Consider the following 24,864-nt stretch of genomic DNA (forward strand, 5'->3'; position numbering starts at 1 on the left):
TATGAAGTACCAATACATGCTATGACATAAATGATCCTTGAAATCATTATGCTAAGTGAAAGAAGCTAGTCACAAAATACATCTTGTGTGAATCTAGTTATATGTAATGTCCCGAATAAGCAAATTAATAGAGATGGAAAGATTAGTCATCTTTTGGGGTTGGGCTGGATGGAGTGATAAGGGAGGGATAGTGAATAGGTACACAGTTTCTTTTTGAGGTGATAAAAATGTTCTAAAATTGGAGTGATGGTTGTACCTATCTGTGAATATATTAAAAATCACTGAATTGTATATTTTAAATGGTTAAATTCTAAGTTATGTCTCATTATATCTAAATAAACTTTTTAAAAAGAGTGTAGTCGAGTGTTTTTTTAAATAAAGGCATGATGTACCTCTAAAACAAAAGCAGAGATAAGTTTGATGATATCCAGTGTTTAAAATATAACAAAATCCTTAAGTATAGGGTTCTAGTTAAGAATAAGGGCTATGGAATCAGATCGCCTAGATTTACATTCTGGTTTTATCAACTTTCACAGTGTGATTAGGGGTAAATTATTTAATCTGAAAATTGGGTATAATAAGAAAGTAGCTATATCATAGGTTTGTTGAAAGCTTAAGAAAGATGTGAAGTGTTTAATACATGTTAGATCCCATGTTATTGTAATTATCATGGATATTAGTTGGGTCCCAATGTTATCAACTTACTACAAGTTCATTCTTCATATGCACTGTTGCAGATACAGAGGTGGCACAAACATGGTCCCAGACTCAAGGAATGGACAGTCAATGCGGCAGATTTCTAATTGCCATATTTTGTGGTGCAGAGCATAAGAGTCCTAAAAGTAAGAGAGGAAAGACAATAAGGGTTGGAGTAAGCAAGGAAGGCTTTCTGGAGCAAGTAAAACATAAGCTGGAGGGGAGTAAAGTCACTTCCGGAACTGGGTGGCAACTTGAGAGGTAGAGATAGGAAGAAAGATACCATGAGTGATACAGTGCAGAGATGGTCTGATGAAGATGCTAGAAAGAGACAGGCAACGTCTTTGCATGAGTGGGATCCAGCCCTGCTATGCATGATACGCAAAAATGTTTAGACATGCTGTGGTATGAGTGATATTTGTATCTTAATTTTAAATTACATTTTTCATTATAAAATAGACTTAGTTGCCATATTGCAGTCATTGGGTAAAATTCTTATATTTGAGAGTTATGTTAAACAATGACTTAGTCTAGTAATGATGTTGCTCCCCCATGGCTCCAGTGGGCCTTTTGATCAAGTGCAAAAATTCTAACTTCAGAAGAAAGTGTCATTACAAAATTGCACCAGATAATTTAAACAGGCAAAGAAGACTTTATTCAGGACTGTTTCCAGAGGTCAAGGCTGTTGCCATATAAGGGGAAAATTGAACCCAGTGCCTCCAAAACAAAAGGTGGGAGGGATTTTACATACTGCCATGATCTAATGGAAAAGTGCTAAGGGACATTAGAGGGGACATTGGTCCGTTCGCTTATTAGCACTTATTTAAGTTGGGCTCCCACTTTGGCACTTTGTCCGTGAGTACATTTCAACAGAATGGCTCTTGGGTCCCAAAGAAAGAGCACCCTCTGAGTTGTAGATTTACATCTCAAAGATGCCTGAGAAAGAATTTACAGTTACAAGTTTTCTAAAGCAAAGGCTCTAAGGAAGGAAGGTCAGGAACCTATAGTTATGAAAAAACCCTTTCCAAAGTTCAGTCAAATTGAGGGGAATGAATGTTAAGGCCATTTGGTCAGAAGATACTTCTTCAGAAATTTTGTTCTGTGGAACTAACCCTTGAATGCTGGTAACCCTTTGAAAATAGAAATGTGCTTATGCAATGCATTATTTTTAGGCCAGAAATGTTCTGTGTATAATTATATGTATTATACACCAAGGGGAGATCGCTCCTTAATTTTGTTTCTCTCTGGATCTCAAGTGCTTATTGTTATTATTTTTTTCTTAACAGAAAAGAACTGTGTGCCCTGAGGCTTTCCTCCTTCAGGCAATTTTTAATGTAGAATTGAGCTTTATATGCTATTACAAGTTCCATTTAACTTTCCATTTTCACTTAAGAAAGTAAATGGACTTTCAAGCAGCCTTTGTGCTGGTAATTAGGGCAACTCAATGTGAATCCCAATGTGTTTGAGTGCTAGCACTTGCATTACTTTCTCTCTCATATTCATCTCTATTCAAATGCAACATCCTGCATAGTATAAGTATATTGAAATTTCAGAACCTTGTGGCTGACCCATACAGTAATAACAGTTGCAGTTAAACCTTACATTTCTATGGTGCTTTATTATTTTTAATCACTTCACACACATAATCTCATTTTGTGCTTCTGGTAAACACTGTGGTAGGATTTATTGCAGACATTTTGTAGGTGTTGTCTTGGAAATGGCAAGACTGGACTGGGCTCCTCCTTTAATGTCTAGTTACATACCCTGAATCATTTTTCAGGTATAGATATTTAATTAGCTTGAATTTGAAAATCACTATGCTTTCCTTTTTAAGTGATTAAATTGAGATATTTCGCAAATACTCAATTTATTTTTGTAATAGAACTTCAGGAAGTCTTCATAGTCCTCTAATTATAAGCATAAGGGTTCAAGCTAAAGGCATATGATTTTTTTGAAACAATGATGACTCTAAAATCAGTTTAACAAAAGTACTTTAATACTTCTTCTGTAACTGAGATTCAGGAATAGCCTGTGGCACTGACAATGAGGAATAATTTTTGAAAAAATCTGCATATGCTTTGGCATATCTTTGGAAAGCCTTCTACATGTCTCGTATAATGTAATAAATATTTTTATGTTAATCTCCATCCAAAAAGAAATTATTTGACACAGTATGGATGTAGGCAGAAAACATAATTTTAGGTATTTCATTCCGAAATAGGCATCAAGAAAAATGTCCAAAAAATGACATCTTTAGCCTGATCAGTCATGTCTGAAATATTTTTTCTGTCATCAGGCAACCCTGCCCAGCCCACTTCTCTCCACTACATGAATCCTTACCAGCTGAACGCCTATGGAATGGCACTGAAAGCAGTGGGAGAAATTGTTCAAGATTACGACAGTGATAAAATGTTCCCAGCTCTAGGCTTTGGTGCAAAACTGCCTCCAGATGGAAGGATATCTCATGAATTTGCTTTGGTAAGCGCACATATCAAGGATTTGATCTCTTGAAAAAAAAATAATCTGTTGGATCTTTTATTATTGGTTCACTGCTTAACACTGTAGTCAATCATGTAGCCATTATATTCATGATTTGGGGGTTAGGAATTTAAGCAGAATACAATGGGAGGTGGTATATTTCTTCAAGATGTCTAGGACCTTACCTAAGATGGCTTGATTGGCTAGAGGTGGCTGGAATTATTCAACTAGAACCATATATCTGGGCTTCGTTCTGCTGTGGGTTAGATGACTCAGTACTTCTCCATGTCACATCTCGGGGGCTAACATGTCCCCTAAGATGGCTTCTTTGCTCTTATCTGATGCTCAAGGTAGGATGACTGAAGTACTTGGGTCGCCTGGACATCTCTCCCTTTTTCTGCCTATAACCTGTCCATCCAAGTGGTTATCATGGACCTCATCACAGTATGGCCATGATTTGGTAGTCAGATTTCATACATGGCAGCCAGCTTCCCCAGAGTGAGTATCCTAGTACTCTAGTAGGCTGGGGCAGAAACTGTAGGGCTCTTTATATTATAGCATTAGAAATCTCAGAAAGCTGTTTTTGCTAAAATTTCTTGGTCAAGCAAATCACTAAGGCCAGCCCCGTTTCCAAGAAACCATCACCTCTCCGTGGGAGGCTATCTCAAAGAATGTGTGCCTGTCTTAATCTACCATCTAAGAAAATGGCATTTCTTTTCAAATATAAAGGAATAGTTATGGCTAGAATTATTTTTTAATGTGAAACAATAATTATGGCTATAGCTAATTATGATTTCAATATAATGGAGTAGATACGACTGGAATAAATAGTCACCTAGTTAATATTTCCTTTATAAAGATCTAGTCCATATTGTGTGATTTTAGATAAGCAATGTACTACATCCTGCACTCAAAATAAACTCCACACAGATAATGTTTACAGATCTGGTCAGCCTTACTCTCTCTGCACTTTCTGATAAAATAATGGGAAAATCAATATAGGAATGGTTGGCTATCATTTTAGAAAAATTCTAGCTTTTCTTATTGTAAGTGCCTTCCTACCCTCTATACATTTCAGAAGTTACCTCTTCCATCCCCATTATTTTTGTAGGCCTTTGTTGTTTTTATTCTTGTTACAAAAGCAATGCATAATCATAGAGATTTTTTTAAAGTTCTCAAGCAAAACACAAAAATAAACAGTATACTACCATTTATTGAGTAGTTACTGAGTATGAAGCCAAATACTTTTCAGTCCCTTTCTTACATAATCTTCATAAAGGTTCTACGTGGTAGGTATGTCCTGACTATCACACAGCACTACTCTAGCAAATGCTGCTCATATTGAATACAGTGAAGAGTGCCCGCCCAAGTGTTGTGCAGTACAGGTCAGCAGCTTAGCAGGAGTGAACCAGGATTCCAGAAGACAGGAGATTCCAGAGGACTGGACTTGAACCCAGATCAGTCTTATTATAGAATACATGCGCTTTAACTGCTACTAAAGCACATTTTATAATAGTGCCTATAATCAATCCCACCTCTCAGATATGTGCTTTATTTACTCCATGGTATAATATTGATTGTGATACACACACATACACATCCAGAACTTTTATATGATTAAGCTTCCTTAAATATCTTTTCAGAGTAGTAGTTTTACATTTTTATTTATATACTTTTCCCTGCTTTTCTATTCCATTGTGCACGCAACTGCAAGAAAGGGTGCTGGAGGCTTTAATTCTTTCTTCCATGAATTAGTCCACATGCCACATTCCCAATGTTGTATAAAAATGAGTATCTATTGGGATTTTGTTGTGTCTTAGAGAATTAAAATCTCCCAGAAACTTACAAAACCATGAGAATCACTCATGTGATGCTAAGTCTTAAGTGCCTCAGGAAAAAGGTCATGAGCTATTTTAAAGCTTAAGAAAAGGAATAATTATGTTAAGCTAAATGAGGTTTATTAATTTTTCCTTCCATACACTTCTTCTCACCCTTGTGTGTGATTTTTTTCCTTTTATCTCTCTCTAATCCTCTATTTTTCTGCTTTCCCAACCTCCAAATTCATTTCTTGTAACAAAAACCTATGCAAATATCTATTGCCAAGGAAGGATTTTTTTGCTATTATTTGCATCTTAACCAATTCTTTGAACCCAGTTCAAATACTTACAGGGTAGAGATCATACCCCTTTAAGGGTATGAAAAATCGTCTCTTAAATTGAAGCTGGAGACAACAATGATGATGCTAATGATTGAACTTTAACTGCACTGACTAATTTTTTTCAAAGCACTTTTGTTTTCTGGGGTAAGTGAGGCAGAGGAGTTAAGTAGGTCTTCAGTGAGAGAATATTTGATTTGATTTTTTGCTACAGTATTCTGCTAACCTCATCCTAAACAACTGCAATATATATTGATTTATAGGTGCTGAAATGGCAAATAGGAAAACCAGTCCCATGTCTGGCAATTAATGTAGTCTGTCATCCTAACAAACCCTCATATGGTAACAATGGTAACAATTGTGGTACAGATTCATGTAACAATTTGTGATACAGATTCATAAATATTTATTTATCACACTAAGTTCAAATAATCTTTCAGATAGCAAGGGAGGCCTTCTAAAAAATTAAATAATCCCTAGTTGGTGACTTTACAGCTAGCGCACATGCTGAAAGTTGAACAGGAAAATGTAATTTTTAATGTTTTCTTTGCTGTTAATCAAAAGGGTCTCTGATAAACCCTATCTTTTCCTACGAAATATGAATAAGCATGTACATATATTCCATAGTGGAAAAAGAACAGGAAATAAAAAATGAGCACGAAGGTTGTAAAAGGGAGTCACTGCTCTAGTCCCATTATGATTCCGATGACTCCTTAAGTTGTTACAATGAAATATAATAGTGTAGAGCTTCAGAGGAGGTATTCATAATGGGCATGTGGCCAGTGACCCTTTAAAGAAAGTCTTCTGCCATGATCAATAGAGAAATGCTTACACCTGGCCAATTGATTTCTCCTGCTAGAGCTCTAGAAGTGCTGGCCTACTTTTCCCTTACTTTGGCATTTATAGAAATCTGCGCAATTTGGTATTGATATGTATGTCTTTTCTTCTATCTAGATGCTAATGATTTAACAACCAAGGGTCTTAACACTGTATGCATGAAATAGAAGCTCAACAGATGTTTGCTTATAGAATAAAAGGGAGACTTCTTGCAGCTTTTCCCCACCTAAGCAACCTCTAGGTAGCAAGGGATACATTTCAAAGAGAAAAGTGACCACTCCTTAGAGCTTCTCCTCAGTGTTTTGTTGTCTTGTTAGCCCTGCTGAAAACTGTTACGGGTCTAGGCAGCAACAGACTGTATAGTCTTCTCTCTTGGAACCGAATCTAAATCCTCAGTACAAGGCCTCAGGGAGTCAAATGGAGGGGAAAATAGATGAGAGATGGACATTCCTCCCCACTTAAGTCTATTTGGTGGGATTAGTGCTCATTCTGAATTCTGTTCTTTATGTTCTATGTGTTCTACAAATTAATATTCATTATTTTATAAATGGGAAAGGTTGTTAATTAAAAGGTAAATATAAAATAGGGCATCTGCTGCCCTCTTCATTAATAAACAACAAAATCGAATGCACTTATTCTCAGAAATATCCTGTTCTTTTGCTTTTGTTCTAGAGCCACATATAAGCTTATGATAATTTGTTTTAACAAGTAAAAACTAATTGCTTGTTAGTAATTAGTAACTAACACATAATTATTTTGTGAAATGAGTTTTTAAACAGACCTGAAAAAATCTTTTTATAACTCAGTACAACTTTGTCATTAAGAGGAAAGCCTCATTTTAATGGCTATAAATTATTTTAAATAATCCTGATATAATGCAAAGTATAAATTAAAAAGAATGTGTAATTCTACGTCATATGTTCTTATCATCCAAAGCATATGAGGAATTCGTAGAGCAATTTATTATGGAATGAGGACTAATGCAGAAATCAGTGCTTTAAATATTCCGTAATGATGAATAGAGCATCCAATGACAATCTTTCCACTAAGAAATGAAATGGTGAGAAAAATGGTGACCTTATTGTAATTTCAGTTCCATAGGAATAGAGAAAATATATTATTTTCTAGAAATAAAAACCCTTAGTTAAAATGGTGATGAAAAAGTAGCTCAGAACCATCCTGGTTTGTATTTCTTCCCCTAAGGCATATATAGAATACATTTTTACTTGCTCAAAATCAATAATGAGTGTTAATTTTAACTAGCTTCATAGCTTATCAAGGGAAAGGAATACTGTAAAATTTTATTTAAAGGAAAGTTAGATAGGTCAGCTCAGATTAACATCAAAAGCAATCAGTAACTGCTTTGTGCTAAATATTGAACTTTTAAATTATAATTTCAATCAATGTAACCAATTTTATAATATAAAACTATACGAATATCTTTATTATTATATATTATAAGAGGTTTTTTATTATTTTTATGTTTTTAAAAATTTACATGATGGTCAGTTAATTTTTAAAAAATTGAATGAAAGACAAAATTAAAAGGAAAAAGTGGGTGTATATCCTTCTCACACAAATGGCAAAATTGAAGTGGTTGATAATATCTGCCTTGGTTTCCTGAGATTTCTTGTCTTTCAAAATGCTTAGGATTTCAAAACATGGTGGCATAATGGTGTTAAGAGATTAGGCTCTTGGGGGTGCTTGGATGGCTCAGTTGGTTAAGCGTCTACCTTCAGCTCAGGTCATGATCCCCAGGGGCCTGAGATCGACCCACATTGAACTTCCTGCTCAGTGCAGGGTCTGCTTCTCCCTTTCTCTCTTCCTCTGCCTCCCCCCAGTTGTGCTTTTGATCTCTCTTTCTCTTAAATAAATAAATAAAATATTTTTTTAAAAAAGAGATTAGGCTCTGAAATTTTAGACTTTATGAGTTCAAATACTGGCCCTCTCATTTGTATTACGTAATTTTGGGGCACACTAAACTCTCAGTGCCTTAATTTTTTCATTTGTAAAGTGGGAATAATGACAATATTTTATCTACGTTTTTTAGGGTTGTCATAGAAAATGCCTAATATATATAAATATTTTAACATACAGCTTAGTATATAGAATTCAACAAATTTTATTTACAAATTACCGGTCACTTACGTTTGTTCAGATAAAAACATGCATGCTGAAATTATTGTATTTTAAATATATCCACATTTTTTTTTATCCTTCCTCCCTTTCAGAGGTCAAGTCTAATTCCCTTTCCCTTGAGCATGGCCTGTACTTAGTGATAACTTTCTAGCAAAGAGATTAAAGTAGGAGTATTGGTATGCATCTTATGGGATTAGCTTATAAAAGCTGTTGGGGCTTCCTTTTTTGCTGTTTTTCTTGGATTATTCATTCTGGGGACATTAGCTGCCAGGTCGTAAGAACAATCTGGCAGCCCTCTAGAGAGACCACGTTGACCTCCTGCTAGCAGCCATATAAGTGAACCTTCCTGGAAGCAGATCCTGCAACTCTGATCAAGCTCTGAGATGCCCAGGTTGGCATACTGACTGCAAACTCATGAGAAATGCTTCGAGAACCAACTCCTAATCCGCTGCTGACACCAAAAAATGTTTGAGATAATAGATAATTATTGTTTTAAGCCACTGACTTTAGCGGTAATTTGCTACAAAGTAATAGATAACTAATTACTACCTTATTTGTATAATTTGCAAAATCTGGACTAGGAGAATTGAACCTAATAATAATAAAGCATACGAGGTATGAAAAAGCTAGTCCAGGTTTCCAAGTATGCAGTTGCCCTTCAGTGTGCCATCTCCAGAAAGAGAACTTAGTGGCAAGCTCCATTTGCCTTGGACAACATGAATGTTTCTTTGATTCTTTTCCTTTTACCTTGTCTTGATAATTTCCACACCAAATTACATTCCCTCAGACCCCTTCTCTCCTTGGGGTTATCAGTGTGACCCGAAAATATGCATGTGGCAGATATTTTCTATTTTTCCATCTATAATTTAGAACTGAATGGATAGTGATTTTTTTTTTCTTGATTTTAATAGATGTCACTACAGAAAACTTGGGAAATATTGAACAGTTTAAAACATGAAATGAAAGTCACCAGTTATATGGAGCCATCCTGATTTAACCACTGTTAATATTTTATTTGCTTCTTATCGGGGTTTTTATACATTCATCTCTACACGTACATAGACGTGTGTAATGAACACATTAATTATAGAATGTTGTGATATTCAGCTTCTCAAGATTATTTAGAGTATTCTGTGGTTCTTCTTCTGGAGGGTATCAATTTTTAATGCTTATATATTAGATTCATCATATCACAATTTTTATAATACATTGTCATCTATTGTTGACCATGTAATTTATTATTTTTTACTCTTATGTAAGTGACCATTCTTCCAAAACGTCTTTGAGTGTCAACCTATCTTTCCTCTTTTTCAGTTGATCTTCACAGACACTACTAATTTTTACTCCTTTTTTGCCTGTCAATTCTACAGAATGGGAACCCTCAAAACCCCTACTGTGATGGCATTGAGGGGGTCATGGAGGCTTATTACCGGAGTCTGAAATCTGTACAACTGTATGGGCCAACCAACTTTGCTCCTGTAATTAATCATGTAGCAAGGTAAGTAGAAGTAGACAAGGGATATATGCCAGTGTACCAGACTGCAATGAAATTACAGTAGTATTGTTACCATAACTCCACAAATCAAAGGTGTTTTCTTCTCATTTACCTCCAAGAAAGTGAGGGAAAAGATAACGGTAGAAAGAGTCGCCACTGAGCTCACATTGCTAAGAACTTGACATCAAAATCTCAATTGAAAAATATACACTGAGTTATATCAGGTTCTGTATTTGTTCAACCAAGAAGAGTTTTATTCTTTGAAAAGACAGCCATGAGAGCAATAACAAGATCGATTATCATCTCAACAGTGTGAATCTTTCAATCTAATATCACATTCCATAGTAGCTTGGAAGTAATAAGAGACCTACGAAGACAACTAAAGCCTTTTAGTGATATATAGGGCACATTATTTTAACCTCTCTGAAATTAATATAATAGCTAATTTTAAAAATTCCCAGAGCTCTACCTGTATATAGTACATAGTATTGAGATCAGAATATAATTGCTTATGACTCCAGTTAACATGTTCTAGAAAGAGTTTTTAAATGTAATAATCTGTACACATTTGCTTATCTTTTTTTTCACTACTGTATAAATAAGTAAATTAGACACCACTTTTAAAATCCCTAAAAAGTTTGACCCAGTTGCAGATCCTTTGAAACACTGCCTTATGTTTAGAAAATGAAAAATGTGTAGCTTTTGTATTATCCTTCCCAATATGTAGTCAGAACTTGAAAGTATACTGCATTTGGATAAGTTGATCAGTGCCTAAAGGAGATAAGAAACCTCAGTTCTCGGTTTAAAGGTTTCTGGTACTATATCATCTCCATATTGGACATCACGAGTGATTTAAATGTGTTCTACTTTCCATTATCTGGGACATAGACACTATACTAAAATACCCCTGTACCCAGAGCTGACTCCAGTTGAACTCTTCCATGGAAGTCCATCTCAGGTTGACAGTGATACAGTGATGACCATTCTCTCAGTGTGACCCTATGGCTCGGGTTGTTGAAACATTTTCACTGACAGTCTGTTTTAAGTTAGGAATTTCATGTCTCATTTCTGGACACAAACAACTTTAAAAAAAGATTATTTATGAAGTAAAACTATGCTTATCTTTATTTCCTCTTCATTTCTATGTTGTCCTATTCTTTTCTGTTACTTTTTTTTTTTTCTTAATACAGGTCTTGACCCACAAAATTGATTTCAAAATCCACTAATGGGTCATTACCTATAATTTGAAAACCATATCCTAGCTAATTGTATTAGCCTATATAAATAGTCTTATTTGTATTCTATTTCCTAGTTTTTTGAGGGTTGTCAAATGAAGCAATATTAAAAAATAATAATATCACAAAATATAGTTGACTCTCATTTTCTCTCACACACTACCATACAAATCACTGTCTTTTATAAAAAGACAGAGGAAAAATGATAGGACTTATTTTGTGCAAACTCATGCTGGTTATTATAAATATTTTCATGAGTGCTTACTGGTTAATTTTATATCTTTTACCCTGGATATCTCTACTGTTAAAGTTAAACTTCAAGATGTAAAATTTCTAGGTGCATTTCTATATACCATCTAAAACTATAGGCTCAACATTGTCTGATTACCGTTTTTCATGTTTTGTCCAGCATTTTAAAAAAAATTCTCAGATATAAGGGTAGTTTACAGCTAATTGTCAGACTCTGACAATAATCTGTAATCTAATAATTCTTCATTGTTATTTTTTAATAAGAGAAAATAAGAAACACATAAGATATGGCTTTTGGGGAATCATCTTTCCTTCCAATGTGATCTGAAGTTCCATGTATCTACTCTTATTATGAAGCTTTATAAGAAATGCTTTTCTCTTTTACTTTATCTTTGAGAATAACGTTTACTTTATTTTTTAATCTTTTTATTAAGACAGGTGATTTTTTCCTGACCCAAAATTACCATCCAAAATATTTATCAATTAAAAGACAAGCTACTGTTTTTTTCTAAATCATGAGAAGTATAGTATGTATGACCCCTGTTTAAATAAAACTCCTTGACCATTTTGTTACTTTTAAATGCATTTTATTAGTGTTTCACCCTGCTCATCATATAGGAGGTAAGTACTTAACAAATATCTAATAAATGAATTCTGTATATGTTAAGATAGTGGTCATTGAAAAATATTTTTATAAAGTCAAAAACAAATGTATTGCCTTGCTTTTTTATTTGTTTGATTTTTTTCTTCTTAAAAAGTGTGTTTTCTATATTGATAAATGTTTAGTTATTTATAATAGTTTTCTATAAATGTTTCAAAGAATGCTTCTTCTTCTTCTTTTTAAGAATAATAATAATAATAAGCAACCGCCTGGGTGGCTCAGTTGGTTAAGCGTTTGCCTTAGGCTCAGGTCATGATCCCAGGGTCCTGAGATCGAGCCCCACATCGGGCTTCTTGCTCAGCAGGGAGCCTGCATGTCTCTCTCCTTCTGTCCCTTCTCCCCACTCATGTGCATGTGCTCTCTCTCTCTCTCTCTCACCCGTTTCTCTCTCAAATAAATAAATAAAAATCTTTATTAAAATAGAATAATAATTATGCTCATTTTAGAACTGGAATCTATGTGATAAGATCTATGTGATAAGACTATTGACTTTTAAGATAATATTGAGATAACAATACTGTGAGTCAAAGACCCAAAGCTTTTGGGTTTGTTTGGGAAACAAGCATGTTTGGGAAACTTGAAAGTTTTCTCTGCTATTTTGAGGTTTTCCAACCCCCTGCGTCTAATTTCCTGTCTGACTGGTTTTCCTTTCATAGAGTTGTCTGGGGAACAGCATATCAGAAGATGTAAAAATCCCACTCAACATCCACTGATGCCCTGTCACAGATTTCGGTTCAAACACTTTAGTTTGGTATTTAAGAACTTTTAATATCCAACTACCACCACCCATCCAACGTCATTTCCCTCCACATTCTCCCGGATGTGCTGTACTCTGGTCATAGAGTCATTACATCTGGTTTCTGAATTGTCGTACATGAATACCTCTATCAAAACACTAATTTGATCCGACTCAGTTGTTGCATGTAGATCTTTTCCCCACCAAGGACAGGGATTATGACTTAATTAAATATATAAGTATCTAAATTTATATATGTAAGTGTTATAAGTTACATTTAAATTAGATTATAAATTATATTTAATATTTGTAATAATATGATAAAAATATAACTTATAATACATATGTTTTAAGCCAGCATGAAGCCCAGTACTTTACACTCACTGATAAATACACACGTTAATTTAATTGAATTTTATGTATGCTATGCATTATGACTACATTTTAATGGGGCACTTGGGTGGCTCCATTAGTTAAGTGAAGTATCCAACTCTTAATTTCAGCTCAGGTCATGATCTCAGGGTTGTGAGATTGAGCCCCATGATAGCATGGAGCCTGCTTAATGCTCCATGGAGGGAGAGGAGCACAGCTCACACTCTTCCTGGCCTTTCTAAACCAAAGTTCTTTGCCATTCCTACCAGCCCAGCCTTGCTGCTGGTTTTTCCTTTTCTTTGGGTATTTGCACTATGTGGGAAGCAGGTTTTTCTATGTGGGAGCCACTTTTTTTGTACAGGGGTAAGTTGGGGTTTTCAGGGAGCCCTGTTTGGTGCTTCCTTCTGTTTTTCCTCAATCTGTGCAAGCAGCTCTGGCCGCCATCATCTCCTCGGACGCCAGAGGCCTGCCAGCCCACCTCTTGAGCCCAGGGTGGTAGAGCCGCCTTGGAGGGGGCTCCGGTTCTCGGGCATGGCCTGAGGTATGGGTGTGCGTGCTTGGTGGAGGGCAGGGGGACATGAGGGGGCAGGTGGGAAGGACTGTTGCTGCCCTTCAGAGCTTGGTAGAAGGGTGGAGCCCAGGGCTTGACAAGTGCCACTTCTGGCAGGTTTGGAAATTTCCAAATAAATCCTTGTTTATTGGTGGTTTAAAAAAAAAAAAAATTAAGTGGTCCCCTGCCACTCGCATGCTCTCTCTCTCTCTCTAAAAAAAAAATAAAATAAGTAAGTTTATAATAGTATATCCAAAGGAGCTATTAAGGATAATGCTTAGTCAATGTTAATGACCTGTAGAAAATGTCATTGTGATTCATAACTACTGTATCAATAAGGGTCCTCAGGAGAAACAGAATAAGATATATAAATGTAGATATATAGATAAATTTGTTTTAAAGAATTGATTCATGCAGTGGCAGACACTGGCAAATCAGAAACTTGTAGGGCAAGCTGGTAGGGTGGAAACTCAGGAAGGATGTTATATCCTTTCAGTATTGAGTCAGAATTCCTTCTCTGGGGCACCTGGGTGGCTCAGTGGATTAAAGACTCTGCCTTAGGCTCAGGTCATGATCCCAGGGTCCTGGGATCGAGCCCTGCATTGGGCTGTCTGCTCAGCAGGGAGTCTGCTTCCCTTCCTCTCTCTGCCTGCCTCTCTGCCTACTTGTCATCTCTGCCTGTCAAATAAATTAATACAATCTTAAAAAAAAAAAGAAAAGAAAAGAATTCCTTTGGGGGGGCAGTTTTTATTAAGGCCTTCAACTGATTGGATGAGGCCCACGCACATTTTTGAGGATAATCTCATTTATGTAAAATTATCCAATTGTAGATATTAACTATATCTTCAAAATACCTTCACAGGAATACCTTAATTAGCGTTTGACTAAACAACTGGCTACCATATCTTAACCAAGTTGACACATAAGACTATCATATCTATCAAAAGATAGGTATCACCATTATGTTATACATTGAAAACAAATTTAAAATCAGAGAAATCCATTCCATCTATGAATTTATTAAAAGAGCTAATGTCTATAACACTATGCTTAAATCTCATTAATTAATAATGGTAGGAAGAAACATGTTAAGGAAACCATGTGTTTATATAGACGTGGTTGTAATAAAGTGGGGTTTACTCAACCCCGACTAACCTCAGTGCCCTCTCGGCAATTACTATTTTCACATTCCTGTTTAGATCACTTTTTCAAAGGTTTTTCTTCATCTAGAATTCTACCTCAGTAACTTCAAGTCATTCAAAACATATTTGCAATATATTTTTAGTGGTATATTTTACCAGCTTATTACTTCAAAATAATCTAATATACCAATGAAAATATCAATGATCTTTCAAGCTGTCGTGAAAAGTTTAGTATTTTCTTCACTTGACTTAAATAATATATTTTGTTTCCTAACTACTAGTCATTTGTTTCTTGTGCCTAACCAGTTACTTATTTTAAAGCCATCACATTTCAGTTTTTTAAGAGTATTCTATCAGTTGCTACCTATTGACTAGATTTTTGTATCTACATATCTAGACCCAGATAACCAACTAAAATTAAGTTTTATTTTTGAGTACGTAATCCATCCCAGGCAATGTGCTCAATGATGTCATCTGGACTATTTCTTTTAATCTTCACAACAGCTCTAAGAGGTGTCAGTACTGTTATTATTCCTATTTTCCTGATGACAAAATGGATATGTAAGAGTGGCCATTTGTGGTGGAGCTAAAATTCCAAACAGAATAATCTTACTCCGAGTAACTATGTTATGATGCCTTACAGACTTAAACCCTTTTATCTCAATTCCAGAGGTAAACACACATAAAAGAAAGTGCAAGGAAACTACATATGATTGCGGATATAGTCAGTCACTTCATTAAACTGCCCAAAGTAGTTTGGGTAACAGCTTAGTAACAGAAAAATTACTATGTTATGTTGTATTGGAATATTTAAATGTATCCCTTTATTTAGTATTAGGATTTAATTCATTATGTATATCAAAATTAAACTACTCAAATAAAACATTCCCGAGTCAGTTTCTTACCTTGTCTTGTTTCCCTCTCTATTCCCTATGAACTAATAATAAGCTGAGAGAATATCCCACAAATCTGAACCAACCTATTAGGAATCTTATGAACACCATCCCAGAAAGTTCCTTGACGAGGACTCCAGGGGAATGCATTTAAATTCCAAAACCCTGACACAGTTCACCTCTCTCGCAGATTTACCATAGTAATATTAAAATATAAATTATAGATTGCCTATATTTGACAAAAGACATTTAACAGGCTTTTAATAATAAGAGTTTTAATTATGCAATTTACAAAAAGATTCATCCTCAGGTTCCTTTAAGCAGGAAGGTTCTTTAATACATTTAAAATATAATTTGAATCTGAAGATTACATACCAGTGTTACCTCCTTGAAGATGGATTGAGATGTGATCAGCCTCTACTTTCTATTTAACACATTTCTGTAGCATTTTAATTACTTTATTACAGATATATAGTACTTTAAAATAGACTTAATTAGAAGAAGTGGTAGCATAAAATATGATTTTGTTTTAAACTTAGATTTATTTGCAAAGGGCAACAATATGCCAGTACATACTGCAAAGCCCTAGAAACCATGAAAAGTCTTAAAAGATTAATTTTTGGTGCTTCTGAGGATAAAGACTAAAATGAAATTTATTTTCAAATTCATGTATCTAGCAGTAGTGAGAGTCACACAATAAACTCATGTATCTTTCTACGGCATTTAAAGTTAAGAAATATAAAGCATTAATACAAACATTATTTTTTATAAAATAAAATATAAAACTCTTAGGAATTTTTAAGATAAAAAAAAAAAACTTAAGAGAAATTCCAACTTTACTATACCTGCTTCAGGCTCTATTCCTAACTCTTTCGGCAGTATGAGTATATTCTCCCCTTCTCTCAAGTATACTTTCTGGTGAATCAAAAGAAAACCAAAATGTAAATGTACAGCAATCAAAAGACATGGAGTGGCTGAATGGATAAAATCACAAAACCGAGCTCTATGAAGTCTGCAAGAGACTCAACTTGGATTTAAAGACATCGACCAGAAATGAAGGGATGAGAAAAAATATTATTATTAGAACTGATAAATGAACTCAGTATTTGTAGGACACATAATCAGCCTATTAAAAAGTTGCATTCTATAAACTAACAGTAAACTATCTGAAAAGAAACTTAAGAAAAGAATCCCATTTACAATAGCACCAAAAAATAAGATAAAACGTTTAAGAATAGACGTAAGCAAGGAAGTGAAAGCCTTTTCTAGTGAAAAATATGAAACATCAATGAAAGAAATTAAAGCACACAGACAGATGGAAAGACATCCCATGTTTATGGATTGAAAAATTAATATTGTTTAAATGTCCATACTACCCAAAGTGTTCTACAGATTTGGTGCAATCCCTACCAAAATCTTGATGGTATTTCTTAAAACAGCAAGGCACTGATATAAAATATAAGTATATATACTAATAGAACAGCATAGACAGGCCCAGAGAAAAGCCTGCAGGTATGTGGCCAACTGACCTTTGACAAGGGTGCCAAGTAGGCACGGTAGGGAAAGGATAATCTCTTTAATAAATGGTGTTGGGAAAACTGGACATATACATGAAAAAGAATGAAATTGGATCCTTATATTACCACTCAAAAAAGTTAACTCAAAGTTGATTAAACATAAGACCAAAAACGATAAACCTCCTAAAATAAAACAGAGAGAAAACCTTGACATTGGTCTTGGCAATGATTTCTTGGGTATGACACCAGAAGCACAAGCAGCAAAAGCAAAAATAGACAGGTGGGACTACATCAAACTATAAAGTTCCTACACAGCAAAAGAAACCATCAGCAAGATGAAAAGGCAACCTTGGAGTGTGAGAAAATATTTCAAACTATTTGATAAGGGGTTAATTTCCAAAATATATAGGGAACTCCTACAACTCCACAGCAGAAATACAACTGATCTGATTTTTAAAATGGGCAAAGGACTGGCACAGACATTTCTTCAAAGAAGGAATACAAATGGCCAACAGGTATATACAAAATGCTCAACATTGCTAATCATCAGGGAAATGCAAATCAGAACCACAACGATCTATCATTATCACTGCACACTTGTTAGCATGGCTATTATTAAAAAGTCAAAAAGATAACAAGTGCTGCCTGGAGTGTGAAGAAATTGGAACCCTTGTGCATAATTGGTGGGAATCTTAAATTGGTGCAGCCACTATGAAAAAAAAAAAGCATAGAGATTCCTCAAAAAATAAAAATAGAGCAACCAAAAATCCCACTTCTGAGTATGCATCCAAAAAAAATTGAAATCAGGATCTCAAAGAGATGTCTACAGCATTATTCACAACAGCCAAGATATGTCCATGGGTAACGATAAGATACTGTGCACTTAAAAATTTGTTACGAGGGTAGATTTCATGTTAGTTGTGTATGTGTTTGTGTGTGTGTTACCATATGCAAACATACAAAGGGACACAAAGAAAATTTGGAAGTGGTATATTTATTACCTTGATTGTTTTAATGCAACATGAATTTATAATCTGTCTGAACTCATCAAACTGTATATATCAATTATATAGTTGTGAGGTTTTTTGGTGTACCAATTATACCTCAATAAAGCTGGAAAAAATATACTAATAACTGAGACTTTCTTTATGGATGATCAGAAGTGTTGAAAGAGAAATAAAAGTAAATACCCCACCAAAGAAAATCAGAGAGTTAAGCCACTTGAAGTGATATTTATAAATAAATATGTGTAATGTTAAACTTTCTGTATTGTTTTTAAATCTAGTAAAAATTCACCATTTTAAGAGCATCATTTGGTAAGAAAAGCAGAAAAACCACACTCTTGTACTATAGAAGCTTTCCTCACTACTATTTATAGCCTGCCATTAATCACGTGAAATATAAAACCCTGTATTTCTGAAGCATAGTAAGAAATGCTTTTTTTAAAAAAAATGGGTACTTAAAAATTAAAAATGAATACCTGAAAGAGATTATCTGAGTTCTTTTATTACAAAAAAAAAGTTAATCATGAAATAGAATAGTCTCAGATCTGGTTGGGATTGTTTTTCATTGATTGTGTTACCATTAAACTTAAGTCCTTGATGTTGAAGATCAGTTATTGAATGTAGTGGGAATATTTTTGGCTGTACATTGTGGAACCGGTGCCATGTTATCTTTGTAGGGTGTGAACATGCCACTTACTCTATTCTCTTGATCAGTCTATAAAATTACAATTTTATTAGCTTCATGAGCAATTATTAGTTTCTCTAATATGGCAGAGTTGTATATATTTTTCTTATCCATATGGTTGTTAATTCTGCTCTTCAAGAAGTTAAGTTTTGCCCTGACGTATTATGCTATTAGTCTGCCCTGATCTGTTCAAACTTGATCCCTTTGGGTACTTCAGGTTATGAAGAAGCATTATTGGTAATCAGTAGCCATGTTCTTGAACCCAGTTTTTCTGTGATGCTAATTTTTTATGATTCTATGATACATAGATATAGATATATATATAGATACATAGATATGCATACATCTATAAACACTCAATGATTTTTACAGAAGTAAACCAAAGTCTTCTTGATTATTATCTCCTAAGAGTACCATAATGCTTACTTATTTCTAGATATGACCTGCATACTAATTACATATTAAAAGTCATAAAAATTATTATTTTTTTTAAAGATTTTATTTATTTATTTGGCAGACAGAGATCACAAGTAGGCAGAGAGGCAGGCAAAGAGAGAGGGGGAAGCAGGCTCCCCCCTGAGCAGAGAGCCCGACGCCGGGCTTGATCCCAGGACCCTGGGATCGTGACCCCAGCTGAAGACTGCTAATGTTGAGCCACCCAGGTGCCCCCAAAATTATTATTGTTGATAATATAACTATTATTATATACATTATACATATATATTATATTATTATATACAACAATAATATTGTTGATAATATAATCTAGGTACCCAGAATGTAGAACACAATGGGAAAAAATTTGATAAAATAAAATATAATATTCATAAAATTCTCCTATAAATTATTGAGTATTATTTGGTGAGAACTCTGATAAACTTCAAGTACTAGAATATATTCTTATTATATACCTAATTTTTGTCTTTATTTGGTATCCTTTTTTCCATCTTTCATCAGTTTAACAAATATTAAGAACTTTAACCATGGATATGTCAAAAAGTGCTTCTTCTGTTGCATTTGTTTTATTCACGTGAAATTCACGTAACAAAAGTAACCATGTTGAAGTGACATTCCGCACATTCACAATGTTGTGCAACCATCACCTGTGTCTATTTCAAAACAAAACCACTTAATGATTATTGCTACCATTCATAAACTGTATTATAGATTGAGTAGCATGTGTGCAATTTCTTTATTAACAATACAAAGGCTGTGATCTTGATCTTAAAGGCAAGGAAATAAAATTTAGATAGCTTAAGTAATTTACTGAAGATCATACACATAATGTTGCTTAGCCAGGATTTCTGTTTCTGCAAGCTATATCCATTCTTTCTTGTTAAACATACCTGCATCCAGCTTGCCTATTATTAGGGAATGAATTTCTAAGGCAGGTAGGCATGTCCGTGTGCTGGCATGCGCCTATGTTGCTGTTATTCTAGTGTGCTATTTCCAAAAAACGCATTATTTGAGAGCTTGGATAATATAGACTCCTAACATATGTTTAAATATTTTCTTGAGATTAAAGGTTTGTTGAAAAAAAAAAAAAAGGTTTGTTGACTGTTGCGATTATATGTAGCAGACATCGCATACAGAGGAACTGTTTTATTTTCTGTGGTATTCTTTATCTTTTCATTGCTTTAGATACGCCTCTTCTGTAAAAGACGGTTCCCAGTATTTTGTGCTCCTGATTGTGACGGATGGTGTTATCTCAGATATGGCTCAAACCAAGGAGTCCATAGTCAATGTGAGTAGGGGTCATTCAGTTTGGGGCTGGCTAAGTGACAGCGTGGTGCTTTTTTAGGTTGAATAAGCAGAGTTTACTTAGGTTGATTTAATAGTGAAACAAAATGCCCATGCCTTTGAAGCTGATTGCATTCTTAACCCTATCCAGACAACTCATATGCATATGTACCATTAATCCTTAACGACTAACCTGAGGGGTGTGGATGATTTGTACAATTTGTACAGAGTTTTTCTTAATATTTACATTTCAGTTACAGAACTGTACTGACAGGTTTTTTTTTTCCGATAGAACTGTTTCCATGGAACTTTTTTTCTATGGAACTGAAAGGGACTGGACTGGACGCACAAATCATTCTTCTTGTCAGAATTCCCAATTATTTATTTTAAGATTATTTAATTGATTTGTCTTCTTTATAAGACTATAATCTATAAAATCTATATTAGACTCTATAGAATTATATCTTATCTTGCTAGTCCAAGTTTAGCAATGTTTGACACTAAGTTGGCATTTAGTGAAAATGGGATGCATGAATGAATTACTTATCGTATCTTATTATTAATAGCATAGGGAAGATATAATTAGCTGTTTGGTGGAGGGGAAAAGTTGCATGTGGAAAAAAAAATCATAGACATATTCTTAGAAAAACTATGCATAAAAAGCAGTAGAGCTAAAGGCTTACACATTTATTTGTTTGTTATTTTTTAACTAAACACATGGGTAGAATTCATCTTGGTTTTCTTTATGTTCTGGTCTGTGGCATTAGTGTGCACTTTAAAATCGGAACTTAATAATTTAGGCTTAAACTAGCAGGACATGATGTAGTGAGGAACAATGATTCATAATTTGATGGCCTTTATAGCTATAGATGTGGCCATGCCAGCCGTCCATCTCTCTGTTGCCAGGTCTCACATTCTGACCTTTAAATTATTTAAAATTATTACATAGTGTGAGTGATATGATGGGAAAACATGCTATTACATCAAATATTCGTTATCCCTCACAATCTTGTGGCTAGTTAATAAAACAAATTAATTATTATAATAATAACTTCTTGTAATTATTATTTGTATTCACTCATTTACTATGAATTTTTGCTTTTCCTACCATTGGGTGTAAATGAGATAGAGTAGGGTACTACTGTTTCACAACTGTAGTGCCTTTTTTGCCCCATTTAGCAACTGAAAGATTTTTGAGAGGAGTAAGTACATGAATAAAGTGACCAAAGATAGCCAAAGTCAGCTTAGGAAGATGTTGGCTGAGAATAGCAAGTGAAGGCAAATGAGCAATACTTTTTTATTTTTTATATTGTCCAAGACTGGTCATTCCTGGAGAACGTCCCACTGAATAAGCATGTCTAGAGAGTTCAAAAAGAATGAGTAGAGTCGAGCATATTCTGTGTTCATTTTAAATATGTTCAAACTTGTTTTAGTGAACATCTTGAAAAATATCAAAGCAGTATATTATTTTCTTCTCAAACCTCATTTCTTAACTCAATTTCTTAATTGTGAACTAATTGTGTATTCTCTTTGAAGGCTTCAAAACTTCCAATGTCAATAATTATAGTAGGTGTTGGACCAGCAGAATTTGATGGTGAGTAATAGATTTTCAGTAATATTCCTTGGGGGTTTATTTACTCTGATTCATTATGCTCTAAGATTCCTATCACTCTTTCTTGTATATAAGTGTGAATATGAACGTGGATATGTATATAATGTCCATGTACATATAGACATAAATGTAGGTATCTCACGATGAAGTCTATTAAGTTGAGCAAATGAAAATACTGTCTTCTGACAAGGACATTATCTATCTGGTGTAGATTAATTCAACATGTAGCTTTCTGTTCCATTTGTGATAGTTTGCATCTCAAAATAATATGTTTTATGGCTGACAGGGTGATAGATTGAGTTGTTCACAAGGCAGAGTACACTCTGGGTTCACTAAAAACCTTTGAGGATGAACCCTAAATTTATAAACCATTAGGTTGTGAAGAGAGATGTTAACACACAAGCATAATATGCTACTTTAATGGTTTTTCAGACACTGGCTAGTTGATAGACATTAGCTTTATAAATATATAAGTTCTGTCATATGAAAGAGCAAAGTAAAATGAAAATGGAACTGACCATCTGAGATTTAATGACACTTTATAAAATTATGCTACATTGAGTGACTAGGTAGTTCTGAGTTTGGGCTTAGGCCTCGTTCAGATGCCAATCAAGTGACAGGTGTTTGTGTAGCTAGTGATCTGGGTAAACTTCTTTAAGGATAATCTGTTCCCAGTCACCTGGTGAATTCCTTTCAGAGAGAACTCTGTGGTGACTTCATGATCACCTAGCATTCACCTGCTTCAGGTGTTTTGACTTTAACAATGACAGTTCTTTTAGCTTGGGGCTTTGGAAATGAGAATAACTTTAGAATATTTGGAACAACCTTGGTACATTAGAGGTTAATTTAGGCACATACATGGTTAATTATACTACAGTCATCACTGGGATCATTGTCATTGAACCACCAGCTCCTCCTCCATAAGGATAGTGTAGATCTGCCAATCTCAGCACCACAGGCACAGTTGTTACATAGTTGTTACATTGTTATGTTGCTGACCCTGGAAATCCTCTCCTTCGCTTCCATGCTTGGTCGGTCATGCTTTGCACCTTTAGAATCTTCCAATGTCTAAAGCAAAAGTCATTTAGCTCTGACTGCTGCTGCTTCTGCTAATATTTTCTCAGCCTCTGAATATTCAAATTGTTCACATTGTACTTCAGGCATGGATTTGAGACAACTTCTCTGGAGTCAGGAAAGCTAAGAGACATCTTTCTTGTTAATGCTTTGTGTACTCGATCATCTGCATTGATCAGTGACAGACCGTGATTCTCGAACTTCACTGATGGCTAGGGTAAACTGACTCATGCCTTCTTCTTAGGTTACTGATTTGCTTTTGCCTCAAGGATGTACCTCTCACTGGGTATTTCCCAGTCTCCACAAATCCTGGAAGTCTGTGGTTAGATATATGACCTAACCTCAGTCACTTGTTCCTCAAGAGCCTGCACACATCATGTACGAATACAGAGCCACTGACCCTTCCTGGCGTCTATTTCTGCTCGTATATTTCTGTTCAGAGCAGCAGGTACTACCCTCATCCAACTGCCACAGCTGTTTATTGTCTTCATTTCTTTGGTTCCCAATGAATTATTTACTAGGGTTTTAAGGTATGATAATTCATCATTTTTCCTCTCTGCCTTCCCAAACTGGAAAAAAAAAATATGTAAGAATCAGTCAAAGATCACAGTATAAGCTTGTTATTACTAACAATGCAGTGTTTGAGAGTTTGGGTTAACCTCTGCACAGAATCAGATTTGTCACTATTTCTTCGCCAAAGTTGAATGACCTCAGCTTTATCACCAGGCCTCTTCTCTACAAGGGCAGAGCTTGGGCTATTAATCATGGCACAGGGAGAAATTCACATTCATTTTTTTTCCCTATAGGTAGATAATTTATTTTTATTTATTTATTTATTATTGTTATGTGAGACACCATACAGTACATCATTTGTTTTTGATGTAGCATTCCATGGTTCATTGTTTGCATATAACACCCAGTGCTCCATGCAACACATGTCCTCCTTAATACCAATCACCAGGCTTACCCATCCTCTTACCTCCTACCCTCTAAAACCCTTAGTTTGTTTCCCAGAGTCCATAGTCTCTGATGATTCATGTCCTACTACGGTTTCCACCCCCCTTCATTTTTCCCTTCTCCTAATGTCCTCCATGCTATTCCTTATGTTCCACAAATAAGTGAAACCATATGATAATTGACTCTGTCTGCTCGACTTATTTCACTAGCATAATCTCCTCCAGTCCTATCCATGGTGATGCAAAAGTTAGGGTCATGCTCTCTGATGGCTGAGTAATATTCCATTCAAACTGAGGATCAGCTGCTCCTAATGAGAGGGATTTCAAAGTCAGTCCCTTCTCATTTTAGTATTCCCATGAATCATTCGTTTTTCCACATGGAAAAGAGAGTGAAGATTGTAGACAAAGAGGGAAGTTTGCCTTCCCAGTAGAATCCCTTCCTGAGAATTAGAGTGACACTTCCCTCTGGCAAACATGGGGACAGGGAATTAGGGTCCTGCGGCACCTGCCTTCAGTTTTCACCATGACTAAAGTTTTAATAGGATGGAAACTCTTCCACAACAGTATTAGAAAAGTAGACTGTTCCACTAGGAAACATAGATGCTTCTCTGTTTTTCGTTCTCTCCTCTCAAAATACC

General features: G+C 34.9%; 1 protein-coding gene across 1 annotated transcript in view; it reads left to right on the forward strand.

Annotated features, from left to right (window-relative positions):
• Positions 1 to 24,864, forward strand: part of LOC111161344 (copine 8) — a 202,807-nt gene that overhangs the window by 165,223 nt on the left and 12,720 nt on the right. The window contains exons 15-18 of the mRNA XM_022524935.1: positions 2,993 to 3,174; positions 9,676 to 9,803; positions 20,486 to 20,588; positions 22,121 to 22,178. Coding sequence (XP_022380643.1) covers positions 2,993 to 3,174; positions 9,676 to 9,803; positions 20,486 to 20,588; positions 22,121 to 22,178 — 471 coding nt within the window. The remainder of the gene's footprint in view (positions 1 to 2,992; positions 3,175 to 9,675; positions 9,804 to 20,485; positions 20,589 to 22,120; positions 22,179 to 24,864) is intronic.

The sequence above is a fragment of the Enhydra lutris genome, unplaced genomic scaffold (genome assembly GCF_002288905.1).
Source record: "Enhydra lutris kenyoni isolate GAN:26980312 unplaced genomic scaffold, ASM228890v2 scaffoldscaffold84, whole genome shotgun sequence".
Taxonomy (NCBI): Eukaryota; Metazoa; Chordata; class Mammalia; order Carnivora; family Mustelidae; genus Enhydra; species Enhydra lutris.